A 14,753-nucleotide genomic window follows, 5' to 3' on the forward strand; every position below is an offset into this window, starting at 1 on the left:
AGGCAAAGATCAAACGTTTCTTTTATGCTGCTTTTCTGCCTCAGGGGGGTCATTTGAATAGCGCTGAGCGCGCAAGTGGTTTATCTACGTTCTATTTTAATGATTCCAATTTTGACTCCAAGCCTTGCCTGCGCAGCACATTATGCCCTAATTATCACCGGCTATAAGCAGTATTTTATAAGAAAACAATCTGGATGTGGTCCTTTGTTTGTCTACTGGCATGAGAAAGAGCATCAGGAAACGCAGAGATGGTGGTTTAAATGTAAGGCATAAATGTTTCTCTTTTTTATTTTTGTATTTGGAATCGTAAATGAGGCCAGTGTGGATTAGGTTTGCCAGCCGTATATATACACACAGCAGGGTGCATAGATAGACTCAAGGGGGCGAGAACAAGGCGCTATCCGGACGTCATGTCTCCTCCCACCTCATAAATATTCATGAGCCAAACGCCCTGCGTGTCCTTACGCGATGACGCAACGCGACAACTGCGGGTCCCGATTGCTGCAGCCGCTTGTCAGTGTGACGAAGATTGGCACTCAGGTAAGCTGTCACTCAAAATCCTCTTTTTCCGTTCCCTATCAATCAAACAATCTGGGCCGCACACAAAAAAATGCCCAGGGCGAGACGTGCGGACGTATAGCCCAGAGTGTGTGTGTGCGCTGTGGGGGAAAGAAAGCAGTGTGTGCAGCAGCTATAGGGCCCTGCTGGTTGAAGAATACTAATCTGTCTGCTGGGGAGGAAAAGAAATATGTCGGCGTTTATGTGGGCAGAGGAGGATTGTGTTGAGGCGGAGGAGGGCGACAGCTATAGCAGCAAGGCCCCGGCTGCACTACTCCTACAGGGGGAGGGAGGGCAGCTGTCCCTCCTTGAGATTGATTGACTGATGTGGGCAGGATTTTGATTACGATTCAACGGGGGGCTAGCCTTTATTTAGCGCTAGCTTATTAACAGTTTATACACGTTACATTATTAAAATGTAATCACACATGTTTTCTTTTGGTTGAGGGGGGGAAGACAAAAACTAAGCGCCCCGGATCACCGTTATGTTATAATATAGATCGCACACTATGATCCTTCCGCAGCGGCGCGGCTTGTTTTTTATTTATTTATTTATTTTGGCAATGATTTCCTTGCTAAATATGGCGCTTTGCGTTTTGGCTGCTATGCGCTCACCGTACCAGCATGCAAGGATGCAAGGGGGGACAGTTTAGCAGTTTTGCTAACGTTAGCTAGCCCCCGGACCGATGGTGTGGCTATTTTGGAATAGTTATATTCAGACCCTAAGCCTAGCCCCCCCTGGCCCCCGGGCCCCCCACCCACCACGGGCCGAGCCGAGCCGATCTATGTCGCTCCTCAGCCGGCCAGCGATCACGCCGCAATCCGCTCATAATAAACATTCTCTTTTTTTCTCTCTCATGCCGCCAGAAAGGAAGCTAAAGAGGTTAGCCCACCACCACTAGTGTTGCCATGTCCGCTGGTTATAAGCGACTTTGGGCTTGTTTTTCTGTAAAGTTGCTTGTAAATATTGGTGGTTGTGTTTTTTTAGGCTTGTTTCTAAAGTGTAGTTGCTTATTTTGGGCTTGTTCCCTAATGTTTAAATCAGTGGCTCTCAAACATTTTCATGTCAAGCCAGGACCCCCTAAATTAACCGGAAGACTCGCCCCAAAACACGCTCGCCCCCATTTTTTTCTCGCGGACCAGCGGTTCTTGTATTTGTTTTACTGAGGATAAGGTTAGAAATAAGTTTAGGGTTAGCCATAGTTTCACTGAGGTTAAGTTTAGAAATGAGGCTTGGTTTAGGCATAGTTTTACTGAGGCTAAGTTTAGGAATAGTTAGGTTTTGGCACCGTTTTACTGAGATTACTTTCATCATGATTTGTGTGCGTGGGGATCTCATCTTAAACAAGCTACGTGCTTAACTGAGCTATCCAGTTTAGTAGACCTTGTATTGCGAATTTGTACTTCCATGTACTGTTATGTACTGTCATGTACTGTTCTCATGTCTTACTAAATAAAGTACACCAATCAAAGGTTACGTGTAGTAATAAGGTTAGGTGTTAGGCATAGTTTCATCATATGCGGTTTAGATTAGGAATAAGGTTAGGTTTAGGCATAATTTACTGAAGTTACGTTTAGGAAGACCAGGTGAATACTGCCGGTTTTGCCCCGGGTGACTGTTTTGGGGCGAGCGTTTTGGTATTCATATGTATTTGTCTGCAGACCCCCCCCCCCCCCATCTGAAAATATTTTATACACATTTTCTCATTTTCTTCAAAATTTCAAATAGCCAATGTATATAAGGTTAGAGTGCTCGTGTTCTATAATAGTCGCTTCTTTTGGACTTGTTTTCATAGACCTAGTTGCTTATTTCTCTCGCACAATCTGGCAACACTGACCACTACTGCTAAAAGCTTGGTTTTATACTCCTTCGTACGACGGTGGCAAAAACAAAAAGAACAGATCTACAAGCGAACAACGCATCGCAGTGACGCGTTGTTAGCTTGTAGATCTGTTATTGTTTTTTTTTGAAGAGTGACACCCTTGTACGATGATGTATACGTGAAGCTCAAGTTCCATCGTGGTGGTGGGTGTGTTTCTCACTTCTAATCAAAGCGCTTGACTTTTATTATGTGCAACTTTTTATTTTATTTCGTGGCGAACCTGCCACAAAACATTTTGAATGCAACCAAATGATTCACTGATTTGATTATATATATATATTTATTTTTTCATTTCAAGTTTCTAAGCATTCACATTGGTCCAGTTGGGCTCATGTCTATAAACAATAAGGTTACATGTGTATATAATATGCATACATTTTTAAACCAACAGTCCTTTTTGGTGAGCATTATTAGGCTGCAGCTACATTGACAAGACATCTTGTTATCCTTTCCCAAAATGGCAAATCAATGTTTGTTTTACTCTCCCCCCAAACACAACAACAGCACCACTTGAACTTTTGGAATTAAGATGCTAGAACCTCAGAAATGCACATGTGGTATCAACATATTGGGCACTACTTTTACATAAAGCACTCTTAGTATAACATTTCATCCACTACAACATTATCCCGTAAAACAAACAATAAAGCGATGTACATACGCCCATTTTAAGTGTTTGGTGGCATCTGCTGTTTGGCATGATTGAATGAACAGGCAATATCTGTATTAACACCTGTTATGGTTGCAGCTTTATATTTCTAATATGAATGGTTTAACTGTGGGGGTGTGTGTGTGTGTGTGTGTGTGTGTGTGTGTGTGTGTGTGTGTGTGTGTGTGTGTGTGTGTGTGTGTGTGTGTAGGTTGGCCAACTGTCCCACCTTTCTATAATGCCCCAGTGTTCGCAGCCACTGCAGTGAACATGATGGCAGCCCAGTCCATAGACAAGTACCCAGACGGAGAGCAGCAGGTGGGTCTGGCTGAGAATTTAACCCGAGGCTCTGATTTGAGGCCTGCATGACCTGCTCAGCTTTGCGAAAAGGGCAGCCTATGTGTGCATTTAACTGACCTCGAATCCCATGCCTTTACAGTGTGGGGGGACCGTGTGAATCAAACGTCAAGGAGGAAAGAGACAATGCATTTCGACAAACAGACAATACTATCGTTATCAGTTTGGAGAATCTATTTGGGGATGCGCTTTGTTGCATATTGTGCTGAATGGCCACAAATTAATTATTCTGTGGGGATTCACCAAAATAACGCAGAGCCCTATTTCTGTGTCGGCACACACTTTGCTAAAGTAGCTTACGAGGCATCTTTGTTTCAGAGACCAAATGTTGGTTTGGGTGTCTCAAGAGAGATTGAGATACCTGGGGAAGATCTGGATGGATGATGAGACATTTTCCAGTTCTGGCAAACAATTATCTTTAGCCGCATTTGCGCTCAATCAAATTCATTGTCGTCTGCTTGAGTCACATGGGTTGAGGGGGGGATTTCGGTTCCTGGATGGAGCCTGGGTTGCTGGTAGGCAGACAGGGTGTGAAAAACGTGTGAAAGGGGATAAAAGAAGACGCATCTTTCTTGGCTCCTAATCAATGAACAAGCCCAACATCACAAAGAACCCTGGTGTGACGGTGCCTGTCGCCAGTGGCTGAATATGATACAGTCAGGAGGACGGGGGGGGGGACATGATACCCTCACTGTTGGGCAGAAACCTTGTATCTCCATATGTCATCTTTTTGATGTTTTATAAATGTATGTATATTTTATACTTTGTTTTATGACACAGTGTCATGCAAAAGTTGTGAAAATAGCTGCTCTTTTCGCTTACAGCTTGTAGAGCTGCCATTTTAGTTATTCAAATTATAATAATAATGACAAAACATTTTCATCTATGATGACATGCCCAACTAACTTGACTAAATAATAAATACTTTGGATCCACTGGAATTTCTTGAAAAGTAACGGTTTTAGACATACAAGGTTTCCACCCATCAGCGACAATATGATACTGGTTCCTGGTCTTCCTGCACTGTCCTTGACCTGAGAAAAGTTGGCGCTTCTTTGGCCTGCCGCATATGGCTCAAACGGTTTCTGGTCCTGAATTCTCTAGAGGTTTTGTCTTCAGAGAAAGCTCAGTATTTTAATCTTTGCCCTCCAGCGACTCAGGAACTTCACATGATGGCTTCAGTTCAGATCCGTCTCTCTTTTTCTCTCTCCCTCCCTCCACTGTATTCGAGTGTCTCTCTATTTCTAGTCCTTTTCTTTAGGTCTCATCATTTTTTGTTTCACTCTCTCTCATGTTGTGCCCTGCAGATGCAAGGTGTAGCACAGACAGACAGCGATTCAGAGCAGAAGTTTATTGAGGGGACATTGGTGGAGCCCCCCAGCCCGGTCCCTGCAGAGCCGCAGACACCCATGGACGCAGACAAGGCCTCTATATACCGGTATGACCCTCACTTTACCAACACCTGTGAGAGAGCGGGAGAGAGTCAGGATGGGCAAAATAACCGAAAATATTTCGAAACCGATATTTAGAACCAATAGCAGACTTATAACTGAATAATCAAGAAGCAAGGTTTTATTTGATAATTATTTTTCTTATATCAGGGAATCGACACGGAAACAGTACATAAGTACATAACATAACCCTGTATTCGCTATATATTATTCTGTTTGATTTTGACCAAAACATTTTTCTTTTTTTAATTATTTTTTAATTCATCAATCCTGATGCCACCTTAAGAAAGATGTACTGTATCATGATGCAGACATTTTCTTCAGCTTCCCCCAATGCTTAATTTATACTCCACAAATACGTAGCCAACAATGCGCCACAATGCGACACGCTATGAGCTTGTAGATCTGCTATTTTTGGAGTGTGACATCGGCATCCAACTAATGACCTCCATCTCCTCTGTAGCCCTCGGTGGTCCAGACTCTCTCCTGCCTTAAGGCCAGTCGTTTCAAATAGATCAGCTAAGAACTGAGAATCTCTTTCACCATAGAGCCTCACATGCTTTTTACTCCTGACATTAAGGATGATTCTTGTCTGTGTGGTCTCTCCTTCCATATGATAATCAGGCGGTTGTTGGGCATGAGAGCAGTCTTTACATGGAGGTATAGATGCGAAACACGAGTTGTCTGTCCAGTATTGTTATTAGGGGCTGGGCGATATAGACAAAATCAAATATCACAATATTGTACCAAATACCTTAAAAAAAAGGACCGTAATTGTTATCATTGTGGAATGAATGTTGTCAATGGGAATCTCTCAAAAAACAGTATTAACACAAACGTGTGTGTGTGACATTTCCAGGCATCCCCTGTTCCCCCTGTTGGCCCTGCTGTTTGAGAAATGTGAACAGTCGACGCAGAGCTCCGACTGCATCACGTCGGCCAGCTTCGATGTCGACATCGAGAACTTTGTCCGCAGTCAAGAGAAAGAGGGCAAAGCATTCTTCAGCGAGGACCCTGACCTCGACAACCTGGTGAGACATCATGAATGGCAAAAATAGCCGATCTACAGGCTCACAACGGGTTTCGCCTATAATGACGTACCCAAAATAGGGACAACAAATTGAAAGTGGGAGTAGGCCCTTTGACTGATGGTCAGCTAAACGTGAAAGTGGTATTCATCCACGGGCACAAATGATCAGCATTCATTCAGCTGGTGTTAGATTCCCGCCCTGGTATGTCCGAAGTGGTTTCATCCTGAAACTTCATTGATTTCTGATGAAAAGTTGTTATATCAGCCCCCCTCGGGGCTGACGGCCGCAAGGAAGATGATGCCTCTAAAATAGTTTAGTCTGTATTTCAGACTAAACTGTATTTCACAAATCCAGACATAGTCACGACTTATGAGGCATTTCACAAAGCAGCTGTTTTGACCTAAACACACTCTCTCACTCACACGCACGCACACACACACAAACTCACCGAATAGCGACTGACCTTTGTGAATCTGAAGATTTTTACAGTTAAATTAACACTATGTATTTTACCATGTATCATTGATACCGAAAAATAGGACAAATAGACAAATATTGCTATTATGTTTTTTTTACTATTGCTATTATTAATGCTATTATTTAAAACAACTATTAATTGCTATTACTAAGGACAGATTAGATGTGTACCCCCACTACACTTAGCGTTACGCACGCACGCACGCACGCACACATGCGTGTGTGCACCTATGGTGTGCACGCACACACACGCACGCACGCACGCACGCACGCACGCACACACACGCACACGCACACGCACACGCACACGCACACGCACACGCACACACACAGTTAAACCATTCATATTAGCGTTAGTTATTACAGGTGTTGGCTAACTATCTGGGCTTGGCATTTACTGTAACATGTTGGTTACATTTAAGCTTTAACAGGATTGTAACTCATGTTAGTGTCCTGCATTAAATGTAAACAAGCACTCTATCGAATGCACTTCTAACAGTGATTCTCAATTAAATCTAATACTCTGATGAATACTCTTAATGTAAAATAATACACCATACTCTGTCACAGCTAGCGGGAAGGTGATTATGGAATTGTGACCCACTTTAGCAGCAGCAGTGGGATCACATTACCTACAGTACATACTGGGGTTTCAACTATGATCCCAGCTTTTTTGGGGAAGTAAAAAATATTTCCATACTGGCGAGGCGAATGAACTCTTTTGGATGAAACAAGGGCACACATTTGGGTTGTGTTGAATGCTCAAAAGAACATTTAACCAGTTTTCAACCATATCTTCATATAATTGGTCCTCACTAATCCTCTTTATAATCCTCCAGTTATAAGATAGTAGTGGTACCATTTTCATCTACTCGCTCTGTGTCTCAGAGGTGGGCTTTGGACAGTTCAAAAACCTGCCCACCAATGACATCATTGGTGGGGACTCCAAGCTAATGGAAACTAGAATCAAGAAGGTCTATGTATCACTACTCGTACAGTGCACTACAGTAGCCTACTATTCAGTATTCAGTATAAGTTGAAATAGAAGCCATTGTTCAATACAAAAGAAAAACTGAAAATTGCCACCAATGATAGAATTAATAGATACATTGATTTGAAAACGATATTAATTTCATTTTTTCAATCATCATAGTTACTGTAAAAGCCGGTGTATCTTGACACCCCTAACAAGCTCACACTTGCATGCACTTTGTGGACCTTAATTAAGCCTCTCGACATTGACCTTTTGTACCCCCAGATGGTGAAGGCCATCCAGGTGCTGCGTATCCACCTGTTGGAGCTGGAGAAGGTGAGTGACCTGTGCAAGGACTTCTGTAGCCGCTACATCGCCTGTCTCAAGACCAAGATGAACAGCGAGACGCTGCTGAGCGGAGACCCAGGCAGCCCCTATTCTCCTGTAGGAGGTGGACAGACTTTCTCACCCACCAAAACGCAGGTGTGTGTATAGGAGTGTTTAATTACTTAAACCCTTTATACTTAGTTAACTGGACATGAGTTGCTTCTGTACATTGAACGGGGTAGTAGGGTACACCGTGGAACTCCCTCACTTGAACTTGACAACAACTAATGCTAAATGGTAATGGGATACGATCACATTTAGCAGACACTGTAACTCAGAGTGACAAAACAGTTGGTCAAGCAGCCAAGAAGCAGAGAGGAATCATTGTAGTCATGGAAATCAATGGGCGGTCTAGTAATACAAGCCTGTGTGTGTGTGTGTGTGTGTGTGTGTGTGTGTGTGTGTGTGTGTGTGTGTGTGTGTGTGTGTGTGTGTGTGTGTGTGTGTGTGTGTGTGTGTGTGTGTGTGTGTGTGTGTGTGTGTGTGTGTGTGTGTGTGTGTGTGTGTGTGTGTGTGTGTGTGTGTGAATGTGAATGCAGACCACCAGCTCCTTCACAGGAACCATCAGTCCGCAGGGTCAGATCATGGTGCCAGCATCTGCCCTGCAACAGGGCAATGTTACCGTTACAACGGTCAACCCCACCCAAATGGTAGCAGGTATGTCAGATTGGCATACAACCTCCCCCTCAGGTACACACACACACACACACACACACACACACACACACACACACACACACACTCACACTCACACTCACACTATTTCTGTGTTACATACCATATTTTATATACCTTCAAGTTCAACTTTATTGTAATGTTTATTTTGCAATGAAATACTTCTCTCTGTCTTAACAAACATGACACGACACGACACAAAGGACATACCATCCCAAAACCAACAAACACTACAGACCTACATATACTGTGTACATAATGCATAGATATGTATTGTATACACAATATACAGTACAGGATAACATTACATATTATACAACAACAATGTGCGATGCATTCTGGGTGTGTCAGCTGTTCAGCAACCTGACTGCCTGTGGAAATAAACTGTTACTGAGATGGGTGGTGTGTGTTTTTTTTAATTATTGATAATTATTGATATTAATATTATTGATTATTAGAATCAAGTAGAACAGACATTTTAACAAGTTGGCAGTCAGACATTTTTTCATTTTCTCCCTTTCCCCAACCCTCCGGGTGGTGTGTGTTTTGATGCTGCAATACCTCTCTGTTTATCCATCTACAATTATGTTCTTTATACAAAGCTGAATTAGCATTAGCTTTACAGAAAGCCAAAGTAAAACAAAAGATGAGATTTTTTTGTATGATTTATAAGCCTCACAACTGAGGTGTGTTCAGAGTTCACGTCATCAAGATGTGACCGTTAAGTCATTTTTTTTTGTACACAATGATAAATGTCTCCATCTTCCTGCTATTGAGCACATTGCTTCCTAAAGCCTCATTTATACATTGTCATATGACGAAAATAGCCGTTGCGACGCATTGTTAGCTTTGAGATTGGCTATTTTAAATGTGGGAAACCGGCGATCAACAGAGTATAAATATATATATTTAGGTGCACTGTTCCGATATCACACCCTTGTCTACCTTTTTTTATATAGTGTATTTATGTAGTCTTTCTATGTAACACTTGAATGTGAGCCTTGCTAGTTGAACTGTGGAGCTATTGTTAAAATATATATGTATGATCTGCAATGACTCAATCAATACACTTTATTAACATCAAATCACAACACAAGGCCATGAAATGTATTAGTTCATACATTAGATCTGTAACCCATGATCTGAAATGGTGCAATTTGGTGGTTGAAGGTCAACGCCACAGAGGTCATCTGACACTGAGCTATGCAGCTCAGTTATGAATGAATGAATGAATAAATGAATGAATGTCTTTATTGCAGACTCATGGTCCATAGAAAATATACAATTACAAAAAGGGCTCATGGACTGTTTCTGTTTCCTGTAGTCTGCTCTCTAGTTGACTAACATTGTATGTGTGTCCATTCCAGGGGGAACAGTATACCAGCCTGTTACAGTAGTCACTCCACAAGGCCAGGTGGTGACACAGGCCATTTCTCCTGGGACTATACGCGTCCAGAACAATCAGGTACATTACTACATACTAATACTCTTTTCTCTTCCACATGGTTGTGTCTCTGGACAGTTTAGTATACCGTATCTTGATGTGATGGGTTGAAATTTAAAAATAATTTGAAGTGTCAATTAATGTTGACGATCATATTTAAGATGAGTTAGTTTTAAATTAGTTTGGCAAACAAATGAATGATGGAGCTTGTATGTTTGTGTGTCTCAGCTACAACTGCAGTTCCACCAGGATCTGAACCTCTTCAATCACGACGACAGCTCGTCTAAGAACAAGCGCGGCGTCCTCCCCAAGCAGGCCACCAACGTCATGCGCTCGTGGCTCTTCCAGCACATCGGGGTGAGTGCAAGTATCCTCCATTCTACACCGTATTTAACCGTGTGTGCTCTCTCTCTGTCTCACTCTCTGTTTAATATAGTGATAGTACAACAGCTCTAGGAATCAACATTGTATAATTAAAGACCATGCCAACACACTTACAAGCCAGCTAATATATGTTAGCCTGGTATTTTTCAGTCAGGGCTGAACATTTATATGTTACTTAGCAACAGTCGATGACATCCTGAAGGAACTGTATTCATTTGCGTAGCTGAATAAACTTCAAGATACAATTAAACATACAGTATAAACAGCACTCCCTCTTATTATAGTATAGCTTGAAAGTCCTTTATAGTACAATTGGGCCCGATTCACTAAGCTGTTTACACCCATATTTTGAGTATAAACAGCTTTATGGTCTTAAATGGGGGCATGAAGCAATGCAAAGAATCTTCCATATGAATATGCTGAGCTTGAATCCACTTTTGGCCAATGTAAAACTTGTATTTGTTTGTTTGCCACAGCATCCATATCCAACAGAGGATGAGAAGAAACAGATCGCCGTCCAGACGAACCTGACCCTCCTACAGGTTAACAACTGGTGAGTTAATGAAGTTCCACCTAATACAATAGAATCATTAGAAACATGTATATGGCTCCACCTGCTGGTCAGTTAATGTAGTGATTCTCAACCTTTTTACATTAAGGACCCCCAGTTTGATGCATTAAGGCCACAGACCCCATTTGATCAAATGTTTTATCTCTGGGACCCCAATCTACACTGTAAGATTCTCAGTGTTAATTTAACTCTGGGAGTGTACAAATGTAACCAAATGGACTGAATGACTTGGGTGTCAACTATATGAATAGTTTGGACACCAAATGCTTGCTATGCTATTTTCGCATTATTTGGAAAAGACCTATAGAGCCCCTGGTGGTTGCATTGAGTCCTGTGGACAATCTTGGTTATTTTCTCTCCCATGGACAAATGGTTCCAGTAAGCACACATAAAAGATGCACCCTCGGTCACACATAAAAGATGCACCCTCGGGTCTCCAGGTTCATAAACGCCAGGAGGCGGATCCTGCAGCCCATGCTGGACGCCAGCTCCTCGGAACAGCCAAAAACCAAGAAGAAGACGCCACAGAACCGGCCGCTTCAGCGATTCTGGCCCGACTCCATCGCCTCTGGAGGGGTCACCCAGCAACAAGTTACCATGCCAGACGGTACGTCACTTACCCACCATACAGTTAAATTAACACTCAGGATTTAGCTGCCTTTCATTGTCAGCATGTAGCTATGTCTTGTGCAATCTGAGAACCCATTTGATAAAAAAAAAGGATTGGTCATATGCCCCTTTAGGCTAATTTACTTAGTTTCTGCCCAAGGGCCTGCCCCCTAAGAGGCTTCCTATTCAACCAAAGGGTAATTCTGCGGACAGATTTCTGTCTTTATGTCATGTGTGACAGAGCTTTCACACTAGCGACGGCAACTGATATGTTTATATCACCGTTTCCACTCCCCTTCTCTCCCCCCACAACTCCTGCTCCATTCTGTAAATGGAAGAAAAACGAATTATTGCCGTTAATAAGTTCCCTGTGCTATTTAGCCCTACCCTTTTTATGTATGCAGTGTGGCCTGAGCAACATTTCAACTGCCGCGCTTGTGGCTGTTTTGTAGCTTCATCACCGCTAGTGTGAAGGCAGCATGACCGATCTTCTCCTTTTCCTCCCATCCCATCTTCTCCGTCTCTCATTCCGTCTTCTGCTCTCCAGGCACCATGGTGACCATGAGCGTGGAAGGCCTGCAGAGCCTGTCGTCGGACGGCGCTACACTGGCGGTGCAGCAGGTGATGATCGGCGGACACAGCGAGGACGAGTCGGGGGACAGCATGGATGACGACGACGACGCAGACATGGCCGGGCTGGGCCTGGACAACAGCGACTCTTTGCAGTAGAGGACAAAGCGCACGTGCGCGCACACACACACACACAGACAGACAGACATGGACTGAAAGTTCACGTGTATGAACAGAGCACATGCACATAAAGAGGTGATGTATAGATCTATACATGTCACCGAACGTGCATACAGACAGACTGAAACGACACATGAGAGAGACACACACACACACACACACACACACACACACACACACACACACACACAGACGACACTCAAGCGTCTAGGAAGAGGTGTATGTATGAAAACACCACACAGACAAGGTTGTGTATAGGTCTATACATTTATACACACACAAATTGCATACACACTTAGCGTACACACGTGTCAAACCACATGTCTATTCCAAGACACACACACACACACACACACTCTAAAAACATGCATAAATGGGCCTCCATGCTTACAATCTCACACTGGCACAGTCACACTGAACCCTGTTACAGACAGACGGACGGACAGTAGGGTTACACAGAGCACAAGAGTCACAGGACATACGGGAGCATTTCCCGTCCTCCTATTCGCTGAGAGGTTGCGTATGTTTTGTGTGTGTGTGTGTGTGCGTGCGTGCGTGTGCGTGTGTGTATGTATTATCAGGAGTTTCATTTCAGAAACTTTTTTTTTTTATTACATAGTCAAAATAGGCGAGTGCACTTTTTTTTGTATCATATTGTAAAAGCTCCGAAAGACATAAGCAGATAACGGAAGCAAAAAAAACAAAAAAGAAAGAAAAAAAGATATATAAAAAAGACGTGTTTAAAAAAACACCCGAAGCAAGTTTGTAATATGCTCCGTTACTAAATGTTGAATGATTTTCTCTTCTAGTCTCTCATGCCCCCACCCCTTCCTCTCTCCCTCTCCCGTTTAAACTCTGTTTTGGATGCCAACACTTTTTCAAGTTGTAATCTATAAGGGTTTCTCTCTCCTCACTTTTTTGCATGCTTGTGTTTTGAGTAGACGTGTGCACTCTTATTACTACAAGACTCCATGGCTCCCTCACAGAGCTGACAGAGCTCCAGAGGAGAGGAAGAGGAAAAAAAAAGAGAGATGCTTATTTTTATAAACAAAAACGTGAAAAGTAATGAGTGTTTTTTTTGTTTGTTTGTCCTCTCTTGTTTTGTAAGGAATATTTATGTACAGATTCGTTATTAAAGCTAGCGACCCTGTTTTCCAGGGTTTCTTGAAGTTTTTTAGAAAAAAAATGGGGAGTTGGGGGGGAATGAAGAAATTGAATGCCAATGACAAATTTGCTGTGTAAATTGGTTATTAACTTGCGATACTAAAAGAAAAAAAGAAGGCCTTACCGATGTTCTTTTGTAAAGAAATCTAGCCATGAAGCACATAAAGACAAGCCTAACCCTTAGTAAAGACACTAAACTGCAGGACATTTGTCTTGGTTCATCAAGGCTTAGTAAAGAAATTCAGCAGCGTGCCGAGATAAACCCAAGTCTTCTCGCATCGTAACTCTCGAGTTGCTTTCCTTTTCTAAACACAAGAGTTATACCACATTGTGTATTCGACGTGTCATATTTCTGAAATCATTTCATGATGGCAGCGTCCGAGACGTCACTCTTTTTCAAAATGCACAACCCAGAACACTATGCTTATAACACAATCACACGAGAGGGGGAGGGTGCGTCCTAGGAGAAACCCTGGTACTCGATAGGCAGTATCCACGTTTATCAGATAAAACTCAATCATAGAGCAAGGAACGACAGAGAGACTTATTTTGCACGCATTAATCTTTTATTTATGTACACGTACATACAGTACTATGATGTTGAAAACAGACAGAGAGCAGTTGGAGCGTTGAGCGTGCACGCTGCATATGATATATCGACTCCCCCTTTGGGATGGGATGAGCGCTGTGGCCACCGTTTGTCTGCTTAGGATTCTCAGTGTCTACTTTATCACTTTGTTGATATTACCGCACAAGTTTGGGGTGCCTCTTGTTGGGAGACCTGTAATAATGATGTACTGTACATCGGTTGTCTGTCGATGGCTATATATTCTCATTGAATCCCTCTCTCGTCTTTGTAAACTTCAAACTTGAATGGTTTTTTTTAAGGACATGAATTCAAAACCTGACCCCTTGCCCACAGTGGACTGAAGCTGCTGTGACTGTGGGTTTGGGCCTCAGCTGTGCTCTCTGTTTCTCTCGGCATCTCCTGTCTCGCTTTTTTTGAGCTGTTGTTCACTTTTGTTTTTCTTTTGTCTGTTTTGCCTTAGAGCTTTCTATTTTGGAATAAACAATGCCTAACCTGTCGCCATTGTCCTCGGTCTCATCATTGTGCTTTGTCTGCTCTGCATATGAATTTGACTGACTCGAGGTTCATAGCCGTAAGCTTGTTGTGCTAGTTAATTTCCTGGTAGGGGTTTTCCTCATCAAAATGCTGAAACTTGTCCTCTGCTGACTTGTACTAGCTGGTTCACTAACCCACCCAATGAACGTCTGTTTTCACATGCAACATATATATTCTGTATCCTGTTTCCACTGCCAGGAATTATTAGACAGTTATTACACATTTACAATACAACAAAATGTAGATTACACATTTACAATACAACAA

General features: G+C 42.6%; 1 protein-coding gene across 5 annotated transcripts; it reads left to right on the plus strand.

The window, feature by feature from the left end:
- Nucleotides 1-462: 462 nt before the first annotated feature.
- Nucleotides 463-14,449, plus strand: pknox1.1 (pbx/knotted 1 homeobox 1.1). Of its 5 annotated transcripts, none has more exons than XM_084084323.1 (11): nucleotides 463-540; nucleotides 3,302-3,408; nucleotides 4,755-4,885; nucleotides 5,758-5,929; nucleotides 7,665-7,862; nucleotides 8,306-8,456; nucleotides 9,809-9,906; nucleotides 10,114-10,242; nucleotides 10,746-10,822; nucleotides 11,281-11,447; nucleotides 11,997-14,449. In XM_084084323.1, exons 2-11 carry the CDS (start codon nucleotides 3,361-3,363, stop codon nucleotides 12,176-12,178), a joined length of 1,353 nt encoding a protein of 450 aa, XP_083940449.1. In that variant the 5' UTR covers nucleotides 463-540; nucleotides 3,302-3,360; the 3' UTR covers nucleotides 12,179-14,449. The 5 variants fall into 5 exon arrangements, with proteins under 5 accessions (XP_083940449.1, XP_083940451.1, XP_083940452.1 ...); XM_084084325.1 differs by lacking the exon at nucleotides 463-540 and adding an exon at nucleotides 624-885; XM_084084326.1 differs by lacking the exon at nucleotides 463-540 and adding an exon at nucleotides 892-1,441.
- Nucleotides 14,450-14,753: the final 304 nt, after the last annotated feature.

Source organism: Gymnoscopelus microlampas (genome assembly GCF_963454915.1).
Source record: "Gymnoscopelus microlampas genome assembly, chromosome: 17".
In the NCBI taxonomy this organism is placed as follows: domain Eukaryota; kingdom Metazoa; phylum Chordata; class Actinopteri; order Myctophiformes; family Myctophidae; genus Gymnoscopelus; species Gymnoscopelus microlampas.

Excerpts from the sequence above, each read along its gene's own strand:
- pknox1.1 (XM_084084324.1), top strand. The coding sequence starts at position 3,205 with ATGAATGGTTTAACTGTGGGGGTGTGTGTGTGTGTGTGTGTGTGTGTG. Across the intron at positions 7,863-8,305 it reads TCTCACCCACCAAAACGCAG|ACCACCAGCTCCTTCACAGG; the intron begins GTGTGTGTATAG and ends ATGTGAATGCAG. Across the intron at positions 10,243-10,745 it reads GGCTCTTCCAGCACATCGGG|CATCCATATCCAACAGAGGA; the intron begins GTGAGTGCAAGT and ends TGTTTGCCACAG.